This window comes from Terrapene carolina, unplaced genomic scaffold (genome assembly GCF_002925995.2).
Source record: "Terrapene carolina triunguis isolate 2854851 unplaced genomic scaffold, T_m_triunguis-2.0 Scaffold96, whole genome shotgun sequence".
In the NCBI taxonomy this organism is placed as follows: Eukaryota; Metazoa; Chordata; order Testudines; family Emydidae; genus Terrapene; species Terrapene triunguis.
The window spans coordinates 38,235,756-38,253,942 of NW_020664447.1; the positions used below are offsets into that span (position 1 = coordinate 38,235,756).

The 18,187-nt window shown below is 44.7% G+C and overlaps 1 protein-coding gene across 4 annotated transcripts in view; it reads right to left on the minus strand.

The window, feature by feature from the left end:
* DPF3 (double PHD fingers 3) overlaps nt 1-18,187 on the minus strand; it is a 203,059-nt gene that overhangs the window by 181,951 nt on the left and 2,921 nt on the right. For 3 of the 4 annotated variants that reach the window (XM_024218832.3, XM_024218831.3, XM_026651474.2), the window contains exon 1: nt 11,426-11,585. The exons of the other annotated variant lie outside the window; for it this stretch is intronic. In XM_024218832.3, the coding sequence (XP_024074600.1) occupies nt 11,426-11,505 (80 nt within the window). In that variant the 5' untranslated portion in view covers nt 11,506-11,585. Of the gene's footprint in view, nt 1-11,425; nt 11,586-18,187 lie in introns of those variants that run through there. 4 annotated transcript variants of the gene reach the window in all.

Genomic DNA, 18,187 nt, shown 5'->3' on the forward strand with positions numbered 1-18,187 from the left:
GAGCCATGCAGCAGCTCCCGCCCCAGCTCACCTCTGCTCCGCCTCCTCCCCGAACACGCCGTCGCTGCTCCACTTCTCCCGCCTCCCAGGCTTGCGGCGCCAATCAGCTGTTTGGCACCGCAAGCCTGGGAGGGAGAGAAGCAGAGCGGGGCAGCGTGCTCAGGAGAGGAGGCGGAGCAGAGGTGAGCTGGGGCGCGGAGCGGTTCCCCTGCGTGCCGCCCCACCCCCACCCCCCCATTACTTGCTGCAGGCGGCCCTCCCCGTGCCCCCCTGCCCCAGCTCCCTCCGCCTAAATGCAGATGACGACTGGGGCGGCTGAAGATCCGGCCGCCGCCGAAGGACCCAAAATGCCGCCCCCCAAATGCCTGTGCCCTAGGCGACCACCTAGGTCGCCTAATGGGTTGCACCGGCCCTGGTCCCAGTTAAACATGTTCTAACTAAATGGAGTACACCGTGAAGCAAAGTGCGCATGTCTCACGTTTGACACATCATAATAGTCCCCACCATAGCAACCAATTACATTTCACAGATAGAGGGGGAAGATTTCAGCCTAGGAACATGCAGCGGGTACCAAATGAAATGCACAAAAATAAAAATTCTGGGCCTGACTCTCTAGCGCCTTGCACCTTGTGTAGTCATTTATACCTCTGCAAAGTGGGTGTAAAATGCTACCAAATCAGCCAGCTAGTGATTCGCATTAACTTTGCACATGTGTAAATTGATTGCACAAAATGCTGGGCAGTGAAGAATCAGGCCATTCCTTACAAATAAAAGGTCCTTAGCAACAAATGATGAGGGGAAAGCAGCACAGAAGATATAGGATGCATAATTCAAATAGTTTTGGAAAACAGTCAATTTAGAAAGGTTACCATAAGCCCGCAGCTGCTCTTTAATAGAAAATCTGCTTCTGAACTCCCATCATTGTCAAACCATAACCCTGTCAATAATATAAAGGGTGCAAAAAATTATGACCAGATCAGGACGTTAGTTTCCTTTCTGGGCAGGAATCCCAGCATAACAGATACTTATGCATATTCTGTCCTCATTTTATCTAATTACAGACATCTCTCTAGGGAACGGGAGGGGAGAAGAGGTTTGATCGCCTGATTTCAGGTCACTTACGCAAGGAGTTTCTGGGATATGCATTGATCCAAAGAGTGCTGTAATATTCAAAAAGTTCCCAGAGTCCTCTTGTAAAAAATCATTCTTTTCCATTACACAAGTTGTTGAAGTCAGCCAATGGGAGAGTTAGAACATGCGCCACAATAAATCAGTACAAAGTGTTTGAAAGGCCAGTACATTGATTAGCCAACAATATCATTTTTTCCTAAGACTCATCTACTATAAACATCCGCTCTTTCCTATATTTTTACATACAATGTAGTACACAAACACACAATCTAGTCATAATAAAATCAATATTATCAAAGATTAGAATAAAGGTAATTTCATAAAATCAAAGATATGCCACTCATTTGGTTTTTTAATTAATGAATGTAATTCTGTTGAAAGATGCCAGGATGCTATACTGTCATATGTATTGTTAAGAGTCAAATTCAGACCTGGTCTAAGCAAGTGAAATTCCATTAAATGAAACAGAGTTGCAACTGCTTACACCAGATTGAATTTAGCCCCAAAGTCCTCAGTATTTCCACAGAACGGGTACAGCACTGCAACCTTCCCATTGTCACAAAATACCTCATCCCTGCCCGGAGGAACCATCTTTAAGGCTAGGTCTGTGTTCGGTCTTTGTCTTCTCATATAAGGTTGCCCTACGGGGTGGTCAATTACTGCTAAGTGGGATAGTGGCTTTCATGACGCAGGTGCTTATCCACTAGAAATGGGACACAAGATCACCAAAACATTCTAGACAGGATACTAAATATTCTACCTGCTTTAATAAATATTATAGCCCAACCTGTGCTCTGCTGGTAGTGCAGCATGCAGGAGAGCCAGGTTCGAGTCCCAGTCCTGGTCTCTCAGTTTCAAGGCCAATAAACATCTGGTGTCCCTATCACAGCCATCTTTCCAATTAAGGAGCTCTGGTCAGAAGTTCCTTCAGACGAAGTCAATATCAATCACTGAATGGTCAGCATCCTATGTGAGACATTCCAAACTCCTACCCCTAAGGAATGTCTCCACAATGGGATTATCAGTTGAATCAAGCAGAGGTAGTGTTCACATTTCAGAGGCTACCCTTTGCCATCCACGATGGCAGGATGGCATCAGACACCCATCCCACACAGGCATCATACCCCATAACACATCAGGACAGAACATTATGGAGGCACCTAATGCATTTGGTGGCTTCTACGCTGTCAAAGCAACAGCATGAAAACTAACCTAACCTTGCCCATCCCAAAGGGTGAGTTTCAGACTGCCGTCTGATTGCAAGACCCATAGCTGAGGCCTCTTTACACAGCTATGCACCTGCCCTGTGGTCAGGGAGAAGGATCAGTCCTCAACTCAAACTCCTGAGTGACAGTTAGAACTGGGCAAACTGTCAGCCGACTGGGATGAGGGTAGTCTAGCCTAGTGGTCAGAGCAGGCGGTCTAGCCCAGTGGATGAGGTCAGAGCCATAGTCAGGAGCCAAAGCCAAGGGTCAAACCAGAAGGCAGTAACCAGATACCAGAGCCGAGGGTCGAGCCAGAGTCCGTAGTCAGGAGCCAGAACCAAAGGTTAAACTGAAGGTCAGGAACTGGAGCGAGTAGGGTATCAGGCAAAGAGGGTTCAAGGCAGGGGCAGGACAGAGCAAGATTGAGTGCAAAGCAGGAGAAGCAGGAACCAAGTCACACCGGAGCAGGCACAGTGGTAGGTATGAGCGTTGAGAAGCCAGCAAGCTGCTGCTGCTTCTGGCATAAGAACCAGCCTGCCGGCCTCTGCAATCAATCAGGTTGCGTGGTTAATCGGTTAGCCTGCTGCAGGCCAGCTGATGAGGCTGACTGGAGACTAGCTCTGCTGCACGCCCTGATTCCTGACACTACCCCCACTTTGAGGGCACCATTTAGACGCCTCAGGACCTGGCTTCTCAGGGTAAGTGGGGTAGAAGGCATGCAAGAGATCCAGGGCATAGATCTGTTCTGCAGTTCCCACATTCATCTGGGCCATACCAATCCCAGTCAATTAGATATTGTAGTTTTCCTCAAAGCCAGTGAGAGTCTAGAATCTGCCAGACCACATATTCTTCTTGGCCCTGAGCAGTTATAGGCAGAGGGGGAGTAGTCCAGAGTGGGAAGGGATTTTTGACTAATGGTTTTAGAAGAGAGATATGGAAGATGGAGTGAATCTTGAGGCAATCTGATAGCTGTGACTTACAAGTAACCAGATTAATCTATCTCATGATCTGGAAAGTCCCCAGGTACTTACAGTCCAGCTTTGCAGAGGGGCAAGTCGATCGAAGATTCCAGGTGGACAACCAGACCTTGCCCCTACCCCAAAGCCAGGTGTTGGCTGGCAGGACCAGTTGGCATACCATTTGTAGGTAGCTTTGGCAACGGCTAACTGCCTCTGGAGTTCTTGACGTACCTGCTGGATGTGGGTTCTGAGTTTGGTAAAAGTGGCCATCGATGATTTAGAGGCGATCTCTGGATGAGCAGAAAGATGGAAACCACAGTTAGCAAAGAAAGGAGTCTGCTTGGTGGAGGCATGCATAGCATTGTTATATGCAAACTCAGCATGAGGGATTAGGGACAGCCAATCATCCCGAGGATAGTTTAGGAAGAAATGTAGGTACTATTCAAGGACCTGATTGACATGCTCTGCGTGCCCATTGATGCTGGGGTGATAGGCTGTTAAGGTTAGGTCTTGATACTCAGGAACTGTAGAAGTTCTTGCCAGAAGCAGGAAATAAACTGGGATCCTCGATCAGACACCATGCCCATAGGTAAGTTGTGAAGATGAAAGATGTTGCTCACAAACAGGTAGGCTATCTCCTGAGCAGAGAGAAGCGCACAATGTGGAACAAAATATGCCATCTTGGTTAAGTGGTCAACCACCACCAGAATGTAGTGTGGCCTTGGGAAGGTGGTAATTCCACAATAAAGTCCATGGAAACGATGGCCCAAGGCCGAGGTGGAGTGGGTAAGGGCTGGAGGAGACCCAGCAGTCTTGACCAGGGGGTCTTGATCCAGGCACCATGGTCACAAGACTCTACATAGGATGCAACACTTCTGGGTCTCCAAAAGTTCCTGGAAACCAGGTCTCGAGCCTTGGAATAGCCGAAGTGGCTTGCTAGCAGAGCGTCATGGCAGAGTTATAGGACTAAGCCAAGTGGCCCCTTTGGGCACATAGATATGTCCCTCGTGGTATAGGATCCCATTCTGGAATGTGCAGCCTGTGAAGGTCTAGTCCTAATCATGGTCTAAGGCTTGACAGTTTGGATGGTAAAGGGGTCATTAGGTAACTGAGAGCAGATGGAGGATAATAGGTTGGAGACTATGGTGCCAGAAATTAAGTTTGAGGGTTTAAGTATCTTGGACGTAGTCTTCACTGGGTTTGTAGTACTGATCCTTCCATGACAATGCGTCTGCCTTCCTGTTCCTTATCCCCAGCCAGTGGGTGACCACAAACTCAAATTGTGCAAAAAGACACCAGCATGCCTGCTGCTGGTTCAGGTGCCTGGCCATTTTTAGGTATTGCAAATCTTTATGGTCTGTCAGGACTTAGATTGAGAACCTAGCACCCTTCAGAACATGGTGCCATTTTTCAAAGACCAGCAATTCCTTGTCCATGATGTCATAGTTTATATCAGTGGGAGTGAGTTTTCGCACGTAAAAAGTACACGGGTGAAGACGATCATTGGAAGCAGCTGGTTGGGAAAGGACTGCCCCGGTGCAAAGTTTGAAGCGTCCACCTCTACTGTAAACCATCTGGCAGGGTTTGGTTGGATCAAGATGGGAGCAGTGGTGAATTTCTGTTTCTGATTATCAAAGGCAGCCTGTGCTTCTGGAGACCATGAAAACCGGTCTCTCTTTCTCAGCAAGGCTGCAAGAGGGCTGGCCAAAGCAGAGAATTCTGGGATAAAATTGTCTATAAAAATTAGCAAAACCCAAGACGCATTGGATTCCACGTACATGCTTTGGTGCCACCCAATTTGTGATGGCCGCCACCTTGCGAGGGTCCCTTTCCAGTCCCTGGGGTGAGGTGATATATCCAAGAAATTCAAGGGTGTCTCAATCAAACTCACATTTCTCTGGTTTGGCATACAAGGGATTCTGGCATAATCTTTCAAGAATGCTACGCACATGTTGGTCATGAAGAGCTGGGTCTTTGGAGAAAATCAGAATGTGATCAAGGTAGATAATGACAAAGTGGTCCAGCATATCTCAGAATATATCATTCATAAAGTTTTGAAAGATCAATTGCACAAGCTTAATGGCATGATTAGATATTCATAGAAGCCATATCATGTATGAAAGGCAGTCTTCCACTTGTCTCCATCACATGCACACACCAAGTTATAGGCCCCGTGCTGCACCTACTTTGTGAAAATACAAGCCCCACAGAGCCAGTTTAGAAGCTCGTTGATAATGGGGAATGGGAAGCGGCTTTGTATGGTCACCATGTTCAAGCCCCCACAGTCAATACACCACTGCAAAGAGCCATCTTTCTTCTTGACAAAAAAGATTGGAGTGCCTGCTCAGATGTGGATGGGCAGATGAAACCCTTGGGTTATCCTGCAAGTAAAGGCAGACAGCTCGAAGTTCAGGTTCAGAGAGAGCATATATCCGACTGAATGGGATCTCAGCTTCAGGCTGGAGATCAAATGGGCAACCGTAAGTCCGATGTGTGGATAGGATGTCCGCCTTCACCTTGTCAAAAACGTCAGCAAATTTATGGTATTGGTGAGGGATCTTGGCAGTGGGGCACTGGGGCTTCTGAAAGTCTTGTTGACTGGGGATTGGGATCTTCCAGAGGACAACATGAACTGCAGAGTCTGCTGGTCTGTTTCTCAGATCCTGGGAGGGGCATGATAGCTGGCAATGCCTAAAATTAAAGTGTAGATCCCCTTCCACCAATGAATGTGGTGATCATAGGTGGTAAGCCAGGGTGTACTTAGGAAAACAGGAGCATGAGGGGCCTGGATTAATCCAAATTGTATAGTTTCCTGATACCCCCATTTGCTGACGACCCCTAGCTCTGCATCTCTCACCTCTGACTGAGCAGAGCAAAAGAATGAAATACTCAATGGTTAGATAAGCTTGGGGCTTAGAGCTTCTCTGAATACAGAAGTTGTTCTGGCTTAAACTAAAGTTGTGACAATAAACTGAGTTAGTTGAACCGTTACTGGTACGATCTGGTGGATTACAGTCCTGAGGAGAGAAGAGACCCATCAATAGTCTTGAGCAGCTCTGGAGGGTCCTTGTGCATGATGGAAACCATATAGGTCTTAGCAAACTTTAAGTCCATAAAGTTACCCGAGGCTCCCAAGCTGACTAGGGCCTATAGGGGGATTTCAGAGCTTACTAGTAGTTGAATTAATAGAGGTATTCAGAGTTGCGTTGAAAACTGACACACAGTTCATGCTGACTGTGACCCAGGGGTGCTGGGAACCACTGGAGAGGGAAGAACACCAGCTCAGTCCATACCCCCTCCTAAGGGCTGGGGACCTGGTATTTCCCGGCCCCAGTTTCACCCAAGTCTTTGCTGGATACATCAAGGCAAAATGGCTGGGTTCCCCATAATACAGGCACAAGTCTAAATCCCACTGTCAGTGCTTCTCTGAGTCAGAGACATGCAGACCAACCTGGTTGGCTTGCATGAGCTATGATGCCAGGAAAGATCTGTATGTCTGGGATGTCAGGAGCTCGGGAAATGGCAGCTTCCAGAAAATCAAGGTATATGCACGATGGCACTCCGTGAGGTGATCGTCAATTCTGATGCATAATCAAGCTGTCCAAACCGAGCAGAGGCTCCAACCGTGCAAACTCATTCTTAATCTCCTTGTTTAACCTCAGGCAGAAATAGTGGTGCTGTGCCACCTCACTTCACCTGGTGTCAGAAGCCAAACGATGAAGTTCAGCAGCATACTTGGTTATGGGCTGGCCTCCCTGCCGTGTGGCCTGAAGGATTGCCTTGATGGTCTGCACATGGTTGAGGTCACAAAAGATGATGGACATAGGTTGAATTAATTCCTCTAATTGTTCCAAGAGAGGCCTGGACTGTTCTAGGAGCAGAGAAGCCCGGGCCAAGGCCTCCCTGGTCAACAAACTTAAGATGAGCCCCCCACGGCCCTGGTCCACGGTGAACGATCAGGGGCTTAGGAGAAAAAGAAGCCCACACTGGTTCAGGAACCTCCAAAACTTGTCCTGATCTCTGTCAAACTGATCGGGCAGAGGAATCTTCGGCTCCAGGTGGGGCACAGTAGGAGGAGCCAGCAGAGCAACTTGCACCTGCAGGGCCACATTCTGCGATTTCAGGGCAGTCACTTGCTCCTTCAGGTTCTGGATGGCATCCGCTAGTTCTGATGGTGCCTTAGTAGGGTCCATGTTCGCACCAAGAGCCCCTGGCCCCAATTGTAAGGTCTTCTCAATCAGTCAGCCAACCAGGACAGAGCGGTCTAGCCTAGTGGTCAGAGCGGGCACAGACCTAGTGGTCAGAGTGGACGGCAGGCCCAGTGGTCAGGGTCAGAGCCGTAGGTCAGGAGCCAAAGCCAAGTGTCAAACTGGAGGTCACTGGAGTGAGCAGGGTATCAGGCAAGGAGGGTTGAAGGCAGGGGCAGGACGGAGGCAAGACTGGGTGCAAGGCAGGAGCAACAGGAACCAGGTCACACAAGAGCAGGCACAGTGAGAGTATGAGCACTGAGAAGCCAGAGAGCTGCTGCTGCTGCTGGCTTAAGAGCCAGCCTGCCGGCCTCTGCAGCCAATCAGTTGCATGGTTAGATCAGGAAGCCTGCTGCAGGCCAGCTATACGAATGAGGCTGCCTGGAGATTAGCTCTGCTGCAGGCCCCGATTCCGGACACAACCCCAAACTACTGAAATTGTGGGTAGTTTGGGGCCTGAACATGGAAACCATGCCAGGTGAATTTTCTGAGCGTATTGTTTGGGCATGTGAACCTTTCACTGAATGTCAAAGCTAAGCTTTTTTACTGTCTCTGGACAAACAAGAATTTGGAGTCCACGTTTGGTGCTTGCATTTTGGTTTGACAATGAAATTTGTGACAAATCCTCACAAACATATTTGCAGTGCAAAGAGGTTCTCCAGCTTTTATTATGCCTTGAATCATAGTGCAAGAGAAAGATCCTCTCTTCCCAACATCTTAATCCTCCTTTGTTTTCAAAATGATTCATTTGGCCAATCACCTGGAAGAGCTCTCTGACCGGCTGGTGCTGCATAGACCATAGTTTAAGAATCATGGTCAACTTAATGAGTCTCACTGATTCCATTTTTAGTCTCAATTTTGTAAACAAGCCCAAAAAACTCTACAAACCAAAACGGACACAGAAGTTTATTGAAACCCATGCAGACTGAAACCAATAAATTTCATGCAACTTTACTGTCAATGCAAATCCCTAACAACACATTCAGCACCTGAGATGGCCACTTTATAAATATTTTTTTTAAAAGAACAAAAGCAAAAGGCCTTGTCTTACAGCCCTGAAATAGATGTGTCTGAGGGAGAAATCTGACAGGTCCTGATTGATAACCATGCTGGAGGGGGCTGCTGCAGAACCCTGCAGCCCCATCAGCCTGCTGCAGCAGAAAGGGTCATGTGTCTGCTAAAGCAGTAGATGGACATGGATAATTGACTGGGAAAGTTTAAGAGAGGTGGAATTAATGCAAAGAGCACAGAGCTCAGGTGTGCGATTCTATTACCAAGGAAAAGAACCATTCAATTGGAATTGCAATCCATTTTCAGGTCAGAGCCTTTCCCAAAGTCACAGCGGCAGCCCAACACACGTCCCTCCCCCTCTTCCAGAGAGGACAGATGAGGCTAACCACCCGTGCCAACTGCCCCTTAGTTTCATACCAGAGATAACCCAGAGAAATACACAAGAATTTGCTGACCAGCCTTCAACTTTGTGTGGTGGTTGCTTAGCAATGGGTAACCTTGAAGATATATCACGAGACAGAGGAGCCAAAAAGTGTATTTTGTGGATAAGGTGGTTATGAAAACAAGACCAGAAAGTAAATAATGAGGGGGAGGGGAGGGAAATCTATTTTCAGATCCACTCAGTGGAACAAATAAAGTCCTAGACTAGTTGCATTTGCAAGTTAGCAAGACAAATTAAGAGCACAGGGAGCACATTTCTTCTCTTCCACTAATTTTACACTAGTGTAATGCCACTGATGTCAATAGAGTTACTCTGTATTTATACCAGCACTTGTGACACAAGAATCAGGCCCACAGGCTTTGTTGTTGTTGTTGTTGTTGTTTTTTCTTTAAACTTAACTGTGCTGCAGAGGATGGTAAGAAAGAGACAGCATCAATCATGGGCTATATGACAAGGGTAATCTTATGCAGTAATGTGCTGCCAATATTTTGAAACGAGGCACCCACAAATATGTTCAGATAAACTTTGTGGCCCAGGCGTCCTTTTGCCTACAGACTGGGAGGACTAGGGCCTGGGAATCTATTCATTTGTTCTGCTGTTTAAACAAAAATGCTCCCTTTTAACCATAACCAAGGGAGGCAAGCAACATCACTGGGTAGACAACTTAGTTGTAAATGCACTTGCTGGACATGTTTATATTTTGTTCCAAATTTTGTTCCAATAACATTAATGTTTCAATAACATTATCCTAGAATTGCATCTGTTCAAGTCAAAGAAGAATCTGACCCACCAAATATATTGATAGTGTTCAGCGCATGTATTTTGAAATGTGAAGGGAAAGGGGGCCCTGAGGGTATCATATTTGGGGAGGCTTTTTTAAAAAACCCACGTGATATTTGGTGCAATCTGCTTCATTTCAATGGCAAAATATTTGCACCTCAGAAGCATCTTCCTGTGCACCAGGGACAAGTTATCTCTGGCAGGGATGGTTTAGCAATATCTATAGAGGGTGTGAACTTCATCAGAGGCAGGAAGATAGCCTTAATCCTCCATTTCCCTGAAGCCCCCTCCATGACATCATTGGCCTGCTACCTAAAGCACAGCCCTGGAAGAAAATAAAATGTGGCTGCTAAATTCTTGGCTCTGACAGTGATTCACTACAGAGCCTTGGGTAAGGCACTTAATTTCTATGTGTCTCCGTTGCCCTTTCGATGTCTCAGTTGCCACATCTGTAGAATGGAGAAAATAATATCTCCCTGCCTCAGAAAAGTGTTGTGACATTTACTTCATGAATGTTTGCAAAATGCTTGCTGATTCTCGGAGGGTAGTGTCAAATATTAATATTCTATGTGACAGACGTTCTCACTAATCCCTTTTGTACTGTACCTCCTGCAATACTCACTGCAGGATATACACAGAGAAAATTCCAGCTGAGAGAAACTTAGCACAGCTGCTACCAGCTCAGTCTGAAGATATCTCCCTTTATAGAGCTATACCCAGTGGACAAAGGGAGTCATCTTATATTAAAGAGACCCAGTCAACTTGCATGTATTCATGTATAGAGAATTAACTCAGTTTTAAAATATCCATTTTCTAGTAGTGCCTCCTTCAAATAGTTTGTTCTGTATGGGAGCTACAAATGATCAATACCTCCGAGAACAAAACAATACTGAAAACAAGGTTATAAATGGCTCGTTCAAACCATCCAGAACCAGAACTCAAGGGACTCCTGCTTCCAGCCCCATGCTCTAGATACCAAAGTTGCCTCATTTTGTACATTGAAAAAGAACACAAAAGTGCATCTTGCCCTGTGACAAGGCTCCAGTTGCAAAACTGAAATCCATCACACAAACTCCCTCTTCTCCCACAACTAACAGCGGCAAATCTTAGGTAACCCACCCACCCGTTCCAGAATCCATTAAACCCTCCTCCTCACTCTGTCTGAGGGACCTGAAAAAATTAATTTGTTTGGAGAAATAATTCAGGAAGATGATGTGAGCAAGAAGAGCCACAAACAACAAATAAGGCAGATATAAATCCAGATAAAATATTAAAATCGTTAAAGGGTTGCTGCTCCCCGAAGGTTGGAAAAAATGAAGACAGTTAATTAAAAGCAATCTCTGCACAGTGCTGAGCCAGCCTGCCCTGATAAATCAGCGACTAGGACTGCAGTTGTAGAGGTCAATGGAATAAGGAGGTTGGGAAGGGGAGGGAAGAAAGGTGAAAGAAGAGAAAACATTTAGCTCAAACTACCAACAAAAATGAATTAGAGTCAATGACGAAGTTTCCTAGATATTTCCCTTCCAGAGATTGTGGGTTTGATTCTAATTTCCTTAACACCTATTTCACAATGATACACCAGTGATCTCAATGAAGTTACTCCACACCAGTAGGAGAGCAGAGAGAGAAAAAACTGAGGTCTCATTCTACCTGAGGGGTGGTAACGTCACTCTCATCAGCATGATATCCAAGCACTGTACAGAACTGTCAAGTTTCCCAGGCTGGCACATCCCAGGTGACAAAGAAATGAAAGGTTGAGGGTTTGTTGGGAGTTTGTTTATCACCAGACACCAGGAAGTTGCAGCAGAGACATCCCAATACTGCCCAAAGTGCAGTTAAACCACTCGAGAGTGGAGAGAGCTCATTCTGAAGTATCGCCACCCTTGTCTCACTCCTGCCAGGTCTCTCAAACTGTGCAGGCCCAAATATAAGAGGCACTGACCTGTTTATTTAAACTGTTATTGATTTGTTGATGTTAAATATTAAACAAGTATATGTTGATAAACTGACAAGTAAAATGAAAACGATAAGAAGCCCATAAAATTCAAACCGGAAGTTTTCTAAACATCCTAGGTTTTAAGAAAATAAACCACAAGCAATAAAGTTAAACATGTAGCTAAAAATGGGCTCACGTTATCACTTCCAATATTGCACACTGGTGTATAATGTGGAACCAGTTATAATTTATTTGAAAACTACATAGTATATCAGCTACAGTCATTATTAGTTTTATTCACAGTCAAGAACAAAGGAGTTTAACAATAATGCAGATTTTGATCCACTGGTGTTTCAACTCTCCCTTTTTCAGGCTGCAGAAGTCACAAGAGCTAGCATAATCATAATCGTAAAGTATATTTTATTCCCATCACTTACCAACCACTAGTAAGAAAGTATTGAGGCCAAAACAATTAAACACAACAAATTCAGTTCTCCAAGTCATGAGTTTCTTTCTTTGGGCCTGAGTTCTCACAGGAAATGGAAATGTGGCTATTATTGTCCCCTGATATAAAATATTTACTTTGCATTTCCATATAACCTTCATGACAGCATGGTCCAGTGGATAAGTGACTAGAGTGTGACTCAGGACACCCGGATTCTATTCCCAGGTCTGTACCTGATCTGGTGTGTGACCCTGGGCAAGTTATCTTACTTCTCTGTGCCTCTGTTTCCCCTCCCAGCCCTTGTCTCTCATTTATTTACAATGCAAGCTCTTCAGGGCAGGGCCTGTCTTGTTATGTGTTTCAGTGCCTAGAACATTGGGGCCCCTATCTTGGCTGCAGCCTTTAGGTGTTGCTTAAATAATGGCTTGATCACAGCTCCAAACAGCCTGGCCTTTTTAAAATGTGTAAAAAAGACAAAATGAGGGCTCCCCAGACAGAAAGCAGGAGGGTAGAAGCTGTAAGTTAGGAGGGATTCATTTAACATGGTTAGATTTAACTTTTGTCAAGAGTCAACATGTTTATGCCCATTTATAAAGATAAATTGCAAGAGAACAGCAAGTTTGTGTAAGACGGGTAAAATGAGAGACATAACTGAGTGTTATTTGACTCCGCCGTTGCTTAGGCTATGTCTACACTACCACTTATGTCAGTATAACATGTCACTTAGGGGTGTGAATAAACCATCCTTCTGAGCAAAATAAGTTACACCAACATAAGTGCCGGTGTGGACAGCGCTATGTTAGCAGGAGAGCTTCTCCCGCTGACATAGATACGGCCGATTATGGGGGTGGGGGGGGATTATGTCAATGGAAATGCTTTCTCCCGTCAGCATAGAGCAGCTACACTAGAGATTTTACAGTGGCTCAGCTGCATCGGTATAGCTGCGGTGCTGTAAACTCTCTAGTGTAGACATGGCCTTAGGGTGGGAATGGAGAAGTAATCTTAAGAGCTTGTCTACTGTGACGAAGTGGGAATGTTCTTAATATTTTTCTCTGAATACTGTGTGGGTGCCTCAGTTTCCCCTATGCATTTCTTAAGTATCTAGGTGGTGGGATAAGGGTGTGTGATTGTTGCAGAGCCTTAGAGGGCCAGTGTGATGCTGTCTGCACAGAGACCGACACCCTGTCTCCCGGCAACTGATGGCCTGGACCCCTCCCCTGCAAGTGCCAACTGAAGGTGTTGGAGAACAAAGAGATCAGGTGGCCTCCTGGCCCGGGAAAGAGACAAAGGCCAGAGGAGAGGCTGGAGAGTTTCCGTTTGGAGCTGACTGGTGAAAGAGAGGGAGGCCCAGACCCGTGGTCAGCCTCCCTGCCCCCAAGATGGACCTGACTTAGGGGTCCTGTTTCTGTACCTACAAGCTCTGTTTTAGACTGTGTTCCTGTCATCTAAATAACCTTCTGTTTTACTGGCTGGCTGAGAGTCACGTCTGACTGCAGAATTGGGGTGTAGGACCCACTGGCTTCCCCAGGAGCCCCGCCTGTGCAGACTCGCTGTGGGAAGCGCACGGTGTGAGAAGGGGATGCTGAATGCTCCGAGGTCAGACTCAGGAAGGTCAAAGTTGTGTAAGCTTCTTGCCCTGGAGACAGTATGCTCAGAGAGAGGAGGTAAGCTCTCCCAGAGTCCTGACTGGCTTCGTATGGAGTAGTTCCAGAGCATTGCCTGGTGACTCCGTGACATCTACCCAGAGAGTTATTTCACAATAGTCATTCCAGATTAACTCCATATGGGGATGCTCTTATTTCAGAATAAGAGCATCCACACATGGAGATACACAGGCATAGTTAATCCACTTTATATTCACACCTTCCCTTATTCTGGATTACTTTTCATGTGTAGACAAGCTAAATTGAGCTGGATCAGTTTTGTCCCAGTATCTTCTTTCATGGGGTCTTGCAAACCAAGTGGCCACACCATTAGAAGACAAACACACCCCACCCTTCCCCACCATAAGAATAATAGTGTTGAACCCAGAGTCCCCATCAGAACCTGAGTGAGGAGGGGCGACTTTCTACAGCTACTGCCCAGCAGAAAGAGAAATCAATGACTCGGGATTTGGCAGGCACACCCTGCTGATCACAGCCACCCAGTGCAGAATCATCAATATCCCTTCCCTGCTGTGCTGTTGCTGTTCCAATCACACCCTGGGAAAGCCTCCTCTAGACAGTGCTCCAGTGGCAGCAAAAGCTTCCATGTGGCTACAACTGCAACTCATTGACCACACCCGGTTCAGGCAGGTTGAGTGAAAATTGAGAAGCATATTGACAATCTCCTGTTATTCCCATAGTGGAGAGGATGGGAGGGTTGGGGAAGATATCTTCCAGCAGCCCTCAAGACACTATATTCTTCTTCCTTGTGGCATATGCTGGGAATCTGTGGTTAAAACAGGCTTTGTCACGAAATAAACCATTTTTTTCTTAATTTACCTGTGTTTCTAACAATTTTAGGTTATTAAGGCTAAATGAGAATGCTGTTTGTTTGCTTATTACATGTCACTCAGCTGAGACAGTGACACTAGACTTCTCAGTTTCACTTTTTTAGTAGAATGAGTTTCTGGTTCTTAATAGCTCAGTGCTCTTGGGTTAGGTTCATAAACTGCAGGAAAAAGTTTAAATCCAAAGAGAATTAAAAAGGAAGAAGAAAAAGAAGAAAAATATCACTGGAAAGTTTTGTAAAAAGGAAGTTGCCTTATTATATTTTTTTCATATTCTGTTTTGTAATATCCTTTTCCAAAAAATAAAACCTACATGTAGAGCATAAACTAAGTTGCCAGTGACCCTTTAATAAAACTGAAAGCCTGATTGTACATACAGGGCAAAATTCACCTCGGTGTAATAGGCTAATACATCACTAAAGTCCTACTTAAGTCTTCAGAATAAGCCTCGAGGGTTGTATAGGCCCTGTGCTAATTCTTTGCACAGCGGTGAGTTTCACTCAGGCAAGTCTTTTCAGATCAGAGGTTTCTCTCAGAAAGACCCTTCAAGCCCCTAAAATACAGAGTTGCTTCTTGCCTAAGGCAACTGCACATACAGACATTCAGATACCAGGGTGATGAGCACAGAACAAGGATCAAGCCTGATAAAACAGATTTATTAGGCAAATAGTCAGAGCTGAACCTAAGTGAACAAGAAAAACCCAGTCCCAGCAAATGGTGTGAGGAGGTACTATCCTAAGACAGTTTATTTCCTGCTGAGAGAAGCCTGGAGCTATATCATTTCTGCCTTCCCCTGGGACAGCCAATTGTCATTAACTGCAGAGGACAGATTTGCAAGATGGACAAAACGTTAATTTGAAAGCAACCTCAGAATACAACACTCACTGGATTGTAAGGTTGGGGGCATACATTTTCAACACCACTCATGGGGGATTAGATACATTACTCTTGTTGCTGCTAACCAGGGCTCAGAGTGAAGACAGAATGCCATTCTTCTTAGCCTTCTGGGTATTTGTATAGGCTATATTAAACTTTTATCATTTAAGCCCATTTAACAGTTGTTGTGAATCTACTCCAGTAAGTGCACTCTGAAAATGAATCCCTAACTCTGACATTCTCTCACACCCAACAAGTCCAGGGCATTAGTTCCTCTTAACCACTCTACCTCCCATATCACCCATTGTTTTCAAATGCACAAACACCACAAGTAACAGGCTTTAAAAACCTTTTTTCAGTGACAATTTTATGATGCCAGCTCCATCCATCCATACAACCTGACAGACTGTGAAAGACTGGAATGCCAGCAAAACAAATTACAAAGCACTACAACAAGTAATCATGCACAAGTCACTCATGCAACCAAATAAAATGCCATAACTATATCATTTATCAAGTCTCCCACATTAACCCAGCATATCCTTCAGTTTTCATATCATGGCTTTTTTTGTTTATCCTCTAACCCACTTTGTTTTTATTCCCATGTTTCCCCATACACATCACAGCTACATTCATCTATCATGTTATCAGAAGGCCATAGCTGTGGTATGGTAGAAAGCATTGCAGTGATAATGGCAGCTGCAGCCTGAAACACATCACACTTGGGCATGTTTCTGGTTTTAACTGACTTCAAACACTATAGAAGCCACACAAGATGCTTAGAGATTTTGATCAAGTGATTTTATGAACACAACCACCTTGTTAGCAAAATGCAATTCTGCCTTCCCCAGCCCCATCCAAATCACCTTCACGTCACTTGTAAAAACTGAAGCATAAACTTTCCATCCAACCATCCAGCCTTTTTTATGGTTAACACCTGCTGAAAGGAGCGCTGTGCACTATACTTTCATTTTAATATTTAAAACTAGCAACCAGATGGCTATGCAACAACATGCAAGAAATTGGTCCTCATCCACACTGAATCACAAGTTGGGGTCGATTCAAGGAATGATAATGAGATACAGAGCCCTTCAGCTCTCAGTCACCAGTTGAATTCAATCCAGAGTCATAAGTGACCAAAAGTTATTGTCATCCAAGAGCTGTTCTGTGGCCTGTATGAAATAGGTTTGTTATTCCAGATCAGTTTCTTACTAACAAGTTTCCAAATCACAAAATCCATTATAACAATATCCTCAGTAGGTGAATGAATTATCCCCAACAACAGAAACTGAACTACCCTATCATCCTAGTGGTGGGCTCTCTAGGCCTTGAGCTGGGCATTGGAAGGGGAGAGTTTGCACTGGCACTGCTCTTCTGATAGTTTCCACTGCTATCCAAAGGAAATCACTTCTCTTTGGGAGCTACAGATCGAGAATTACAGTGTGAGCAAGTCTCAAGCAAAAAAGGCAGCAGCTCAGTTAACATATGCACCAGTTAGCATGTTTAATTGATCATCTGAAATAAAAGTCAGCTGTTGGAGTAAAGATAGTGGAGAAAAAAAAATCAGCTCTGTTTCTGGATAAGACTTTTTAAATTACAAGATCTTAATTACATTAAATACATTATGGCACCATATGTACATCAGAATGTGGAGAGAACACAAAGGAAAGGAAGTCAAGTTTCCTGAGCTCTAGCTCTAGCACAGACTTGCTGTGTGAACTTGGGAAGTTTCTTAAGCACTCTTTGCCTCAGTTTACCCTTCTGTATACCGGAGATAACAATACTTCACAGAGGTGTTGTGAGCTTAATTGTTAGTGTTTGTAGAGTGCATTGAGATAGCTGAATGACATTTTAAGTGATTCAAAGTATTATTCTACAGTATTTCTACCTTCCATACATCCATGCATCTCATATCTATTAGAATAAGATGTGTGCATTAAAAGCAGAGAATGAGATAGAAAAAAACCCCAATATAGATATAGATACACAACAGAAGGCTGCTTACAAAAACCTGAATTTAAAACACACCACTATCCACTGATGGTTTCTGAATATGACTGTTTTGTCGAGCCAGGACAATGTGTTTATCCAGACACCTGCTGCCTTCTCTTTATGATCTGATGAACTCAGACCTGTAATATTTCTGCCTGTAGCACCATGTTGGCAAACAACAAGGTGTTAAATGGCAGTAACAATGGGCAGTCATGTCAGGTTGATTGGATCACAGAAGCAAATAGAGGAGAGGAGGACAGAGAAGAGATGGAGATATCCAAAGTGATCAAGCAATGGAAAAAGGAGAGCTAGACAGAGAAAGAGGCAATGGTAATGTAAAGAGTCACTGGTCATTAATAAGGGACCCAGCCGTGAGCTATGCAATGTCATGTATTTACACCAGATATTCAGGTACACTGGAAAATATTATCCCATGAGAACTAGTATAGTATAAACAGAGCAACGTAAGTGTCTATGTACTGGAGCTAAAAGAATATTATACATACATAAATAAATAAATAAAAACACACAGGGCATTTCACAATACCTGAGCTGGTATTTCAATCTATAGTATCTACATTGTCCCCCATCTCAGAGCGAAACCTTTGTATGGCCAGTTTCTGTAGGGGGCGTTTGTGGGCTTTTTTTTTTTTTTTTTTTTTTTTTTTTTTT